We start from the raw sequence: 5,777 nt of genomic DNA, 5'->3' as shown, positions 1-5,777 counted from the left end.
AAAAAAAAAAAAAAAGATAGTCTTGCAGACTGTATGGTGGATGCCCTACTCTGTTCTAGGAAGAGGATTTCTTTTCTTCACAAGTTAAGACCTTAGGGATGCTGTTGTTAATGTTAAATTGTTAAGTGACAGAAGGTCTGTTCTGACTCATAGTGATCCTGTTACAGGGTTTCTGAGGAGCAACCTTGCAGTTCAAACAGGCCTTGTGGTCTAGTGCTTATCCTGTAGCGCCACAGCAGGATTCCAGGGGATGTTTGTTGTTGTTAAGTGCAGTCGACTTGTTTTCAGTTACTAATGTTTCCCTAAGGTATAGTCACTATTGGTTGTGGTGGTGGGTGGTGGTAATGTGCCGTGGATTCAGTTCCGACTCACAGTGATTCTATGTAGGGTTTTCAAGGGTGTAAATCTTCACGGGAGCAGAAAGCCTCACTCCTGTGGAGTGGCTGGTAGTTTCAAACTTCTAACCTTGAGGTTAGCAGCCTGACCCGTAACCGCTATGCTATTAGACCTCCTTATATTACTATTAATGTGTTAATCTTACTGTTACATAGTAAACAAATGAATGAACCTCATATATTAGGAATTCCAAAGTAATATGCTGTTTCGAACTCTGAATATCTCAAATAGTTTTCTCCTTCATGGACCTCTTAATTAGAGCACAAATTTCTGAATGTGTGTTTCTACTAGTAGCAGTGAAACTGTCAGGAGCTTGTTGCTCCAATCACTAGAAGTCTCCCAAGTGTCTGTCGTACTTTAAAAAGTGATAAGGTTTCTATTCTTTCTCTTGTACATCTAGTAAATATTATTTTTTATCTAATAGTCAGTCTTAGTGCTTGCTTGCAATAGCCCTTCATTACCAACTCTTTTCTGATTTTTCCTTTAAATATGCAGAAAGCATGGTGGGAACCCAGGTAATTTGATTTACTAGAACTTTGTGAAATTGAGAGCCAGTAGATGTCAGGTGAGAACCTTCGGGTTTGAGAGCTTCAGGATTTAAGGTTTGGACTTCAGATTTGCTTTGTTTTTGATTATTTCAGGGTTTGCAAGTATATTTTGGGGGAGATTAGTGGACAATCCACTCAGATTATGTGTAATTTCTGTACTATTTATTGAAGTAATGGAATCAGTTGGGAGTATTGAGACCGTCCTTTTTTTAGTCTATAATTTTATTTAGCGATATGCGTGATGTTATTTTTGCTTGCTATTAAAACAAAACAAACCCAGTAGTTGTCATTTACTTGATTCTGGCTCATGCCGGCCCTATGTATTTTATAAGGTTATCTTCTTTCTTAACTTTGCATTATGAATTCGGTGAACGTTTACAGAGAAGTTCATCAGTTTTTCATTCAGCAAATCATGCAGTCCATCTCAGTGATTGCAGTCCCCTCAGCAGAGCATCACTTACCTGACTTCCTCCAGCGTTTCTTGTTTCCATTCTTCCTCCTTTTCTCACCCTTCTGAGATGTGTCCTTAGGTAAATGCTGCCCTTTTGATCTCGAATGGCACACCATTTTATGGTGTATGAACCTCACTGGTGTTGTTGTCACCCCATCTACCTATCTGTTGCTTGGCTGAAAAATGCTTCATAGGATTTTCAGTGACTGATTTTTGGGAAGTAGATTACTATAGGCCTTTCTTCTGAGGTACCGCTGGGCAAACTCAGCTTTTGGTTAGCAGCCGAGTTTGTTAACCATTTAGTGGTTCTGGTTATCTCAAAGAATATTCTTACTTTATTTGGAACGAATTTGCTTGAAAAGCCCAGGATAAGTAAAAAAAAAAAAAAAATCAAACTTTTTCTTTATATTAAATATAAAATATTGCTGACACCAAATGAAATTGTTTGAATTAACAAGAGGCTGGTTTTATATTTTTTCTGGATAAATAAAAATGGATGTTTAAATTTCTAAGGACATTGTTATGTGCCCTGGGAATCAGTTCTGACTCATAGCGACCCTGCACAGGGTTTCCGAGGCTGTAAATCTTTACGGGAGCAGAAAGCCTCATCTTTCTCCCATGGAACAGCTGGTAGTTTTGAATTGCTGACCGTAAGATTAGCAGCCCGATTCGTAACCACTATGTTACCAGATTTATCTCATTACAAATATGACATTTAAATTTTCTGTATATATGGCAAGCCTAACTGTATTATTTGACACGTTTATTAAGAATCACTTCATAACTGAAAGTTCATTTGATATTTCCTGTTTTCTGTGAGCTGTGGAAGAATTAGGTTTCAGATTGCATAATATTTGCTTCCAGTATTTATTTGTAGCACATATATTCAAGTCTTCATAATTTTTTTTAACTGAAGAAAAATAGAGGTAACTGAGTAAAGAGAGTTAAGCTTAATTTGTTGTTCTATATTTCACCTAAGGAGCTCTGGTAGCGTAGTGGTTAAGAATCGGGCTGTGAACTGCAAGGTCAGCAGTTCGAAACTACCAGCTGCTCCGCGGGAGAAAGATGAGGCTTTCTGCGCCCGTAAAGATTTACAGCCTCGGAAACCCTGTACAGGGTCGCTATGGGTCGGAACCTACTCAATGGCACTTAACAACAACAACATATTTCACCTATAAAATTGATGTTTTTAAAGTTTTCTTTCTTTTGATTTGCTAATATCAAATTTTTTGAATTAAATAGAAACAAAGTTTTTTTCCAGTATGTTTGGATTCTGTTACTTTTCCTTTAGTTAAGGGCTAAAATTCGGCTAGCCTGTACGCTGTTACTTTTCTTTCTGTCAAAATTTTAGCCCATTCCTCACTTCTCAAGCTTTTAAGTTTATTGAAAGATGTTGGATAATGATTACAGGCTTTTTTTTTGTGGTATTCAGTACTTTAAATCCACCAGCTGTCTGCTCCCGTAAAGATTTACAGTCTCAGAAACACTGTACAGGGTCACTGTGAGTGGGAATCGAATCGATGGCAATGAGTGTGAGGTTTTTTTTTTTGTGAGTGCTTATGTGATTAGCCCTTAGAAGCCAAGATTTCTATTTTTCAAAGCACTGACTCTTAGTTAATTAACAATCTTTTTATGCTTGTTAAAGGAATTGAAGTGGAATTTGGTAATGTATTAAAAAAAGGTCTGTGCTTATCTTTTTTAAAGTGCACTGTTTTTCACTCTCTAAAAAATTTACATTTAATGTCATGAATATACCCTTGTTGTTAAGTGCTGCAGAGTCAGTTCCGACTCATAGCGACCCTGTGTAGCGTTTCTGAGGAGCAGCTGCTGCCTTTGAACTGCCAACCTTTCAGTTCAGACTGACCTTGTGGTAGGCGCATTCCCCTCAGTGCCACATATACAGTGCATGTGCATGAAAGTGTGTATAGGCATAACTTGTGTTATTGTGTTTGGCTTCATTGCTCTTTACACATATTGCTTTTTTTTTTTTTTTACAAATGGAAGGTTTGTAGCAACCCTGTTTCAGGCCTATAGACACCATTTTTTCCAACAGCTTGTGCTTACTTTGTTGTATCTGTGTCATATTTTGGTAATTATCAAAACATTTCAAACTTTTTCATAATTCTGTTGCATACTTATTAAACTATAGTACAGTGGAAATAAAATTTTTGTATGCACGGAAAACCAAAACATTTCTATGATTTGATTTATTATGATACTCATTTCATGTGGTGGTCTGGCACTGAGTCCACAATATCTCTGAGGTGTATGCCACAATATCTCTGAGGCATATAGTAAGTTGTAAACTTTATGAAAACATAGTATTTCTTTGATAAAGTTTAAAGTCATACAATAAACAGCATTATGAATGGTTAAATTAAGGAAAAAAACAGCTCACCCAAGCGTTCGAATTGCCTTTTGTTAGTAGACACTTATTGTATTCTCATATCAGTTTGATCTCTGTTGTATGTTAAACTAAAAGTCTTTTTTAAATTTTAGGGGGAAAAAAATAGTGGCTTCGATGTCCTCTATCATAATATGAAACATGGGCAGATATCTACAAAAGAACTAGCAGATTTTGTAAGAGAAAGGTATGTATTTTAAAAAATAATTATCTTATTTTTATTTATGATAAACTTGAATTTTAGAATTTAAATAATTGAGAAAAAATTTGGTTGCATTTAGATTAAAGTAATCAAGTAAACGTGTTAAACATATAATTCTATTTTTAAGCCTGGTTACACCTAGGAGATCTGCTCACAGTGTGGCTCAGTGTGGCACTGTTAAGCCCCTAGTTTGCAAACCACTGCTTGAAAATATTATCTACATCATTTTCATTGGTTGTTCTGGTAAGGTGACAAAACAGAAAAATGGAAGGATTTTGTAGGAAAAATGTTGTCTTCCTGCTTTAATTTTGTGAGTGTGTGAAAATACATACAATAAAACATCCATCAGTTCAACAATTTCTACATATTTAATTCAGTGTCATTTGTTACATTCTTTATGTTGTTCCACCTGGGTTGAAATCATTTTCCAAATTATTTCACCACGATTAACATCAATTCACTGCCCCATAAGCTTCTTACCGAGTCTTTAAATTTGCTGTTGTCAATTTGATCACATGTAGATAATTCTTTAAAAGAGCAAAGTTCTCAGGGTGAACATTCTGTACTAATTAAAGTAAACTACTGTTTAGATGGCTTCCCAGTATAGATTTTGTTTAATCCTTTCAAGACTGAATTTTCTTCTTGGAATTTTTTGTTAAAACCAGATGGTTTTAGTAATGGAAGGCATTTTTAATGAAATGGAAAATTATTTTTGAGGTTGTATGGATAATTTCTTTTAGGTAGATCAGCATGAGGCTGGTCCCTATGACGTCAAAGTTAAAGATAATCCCAAATGCCTGACTTGTCCAGCATGCTATGCCATTCCATAATCTTTGATATCAATCGCCAGTCTTCCCCTCCCGCACATCCCAGCGTTCTGCAGTTCACTGCAATGTCCCACAAAACTCACAACTTTCAGTGAAAATGGTGCATTCAGTTGTGGAGGCTGGAAAGTTCCAAATCCGTGCTCCACAGTCAGTCTGGAGGACTCTTCTCGTTCACATAATTTGAGGTGCTGAGGAACCCAAGTAGAGTGAATTAACAACTCATTTCAAAATGGGTCCATAATCACAGGTATTTTTTGTTGTTGTGTGCCATAAAGCCAGTTCTGACTCATAGAGACCCTGTATAGAGTTTGAACTGCTGAACTTTGGGTTCCTAGTCTAGTGCTTATCCTACAGTGCCATACCAGGGCTGAGTCATGGACATAGAATGTAGGATTTACAGTACATCACAGAATGGACCAATGTGGCTGACTGTCTATGTGCCATCGAGTCGGTTCTGATTCATAGTGACCCTGTATAGGCTTTCTAAGGCTGTAAATCTTTATAGGAGTAGGAAGCCTCATCTTTGTCCCTTTGAGCACCTGATGGATTCAAACTTTTGACCTTGCGGTTAGCAGCCCAGTGTATAACCCACTACACTCGCTACCAGGGCTCCTTACTTTAATATGATGGTTGTTGTTAAGTGCTGTTAAGTTGGTTTTCACTCATTGTAAACCTGTATAGGGTTTCTGAGGATATAATTTTTTTTTTTTCTTAAATGTTTTATTGTGAATTATGTGATAGTTTACATGAGAGAACGTTAGGTTTACATTCATTCTGTCGTATAGCATCTCATTGCCATGGTTACAATCCCCTCCATGCATCATCAACCAACCAAAGAGTATACCCTGCAATCCTTCCCCCATACCCCCCAGGTCTTCAGCACACAGTCGCTCTCCGTCTCTGGATCTAAAGTCTCCAGCTGCTCCATTGCTCCACGTCATCATCTCTG

The 5,777-nt window shown here is 37.0% G+C and overlaps 1 protein-coding gene across 1 annotated transcript in view; it reads left to right on the top strand.

Annotated features, from left to right (window-relative positions):
- FCHO2 (FCH domain only 2) overlaps positions 1–5,777 on the top strand; it is a 256,849-nt gene that overhangs the window by 52,617 nt on the left and 198,455 nt on the right. The window contains exon 2 of the mRNA XM_006875274.1: positions 3,895–3,986. Within this exon, the coding sequence (XP_006875336.1) occupies positions 3,895–3,986 (92 nt within the window). The remainder of the gene's footprint in view (positions 1–3,894; positions 3,987–5,777) is intronic.

The sequence above is a fragment of the Chrysochloris asiatica genome, unplaced genomic scaffold (assembly GCF_000296735.1).
Source record: "Chrysochloris asiatica unplaced genomic scaffold, ChrAsi1.0 scaffold00316, whole genome shotgun sequence".
Taxonomy (NCBI): Eukaryota; Metazoa; Chordata; class Mammalia; order Afrosoricida; family Chrysochloridae; genus Chrysochloris; species Chrysochloris asiatica.
Note: the sequence above shows the minus strand (reverse complement) of the source record. Positions and strands in the feature narration are given on the sequence as shown.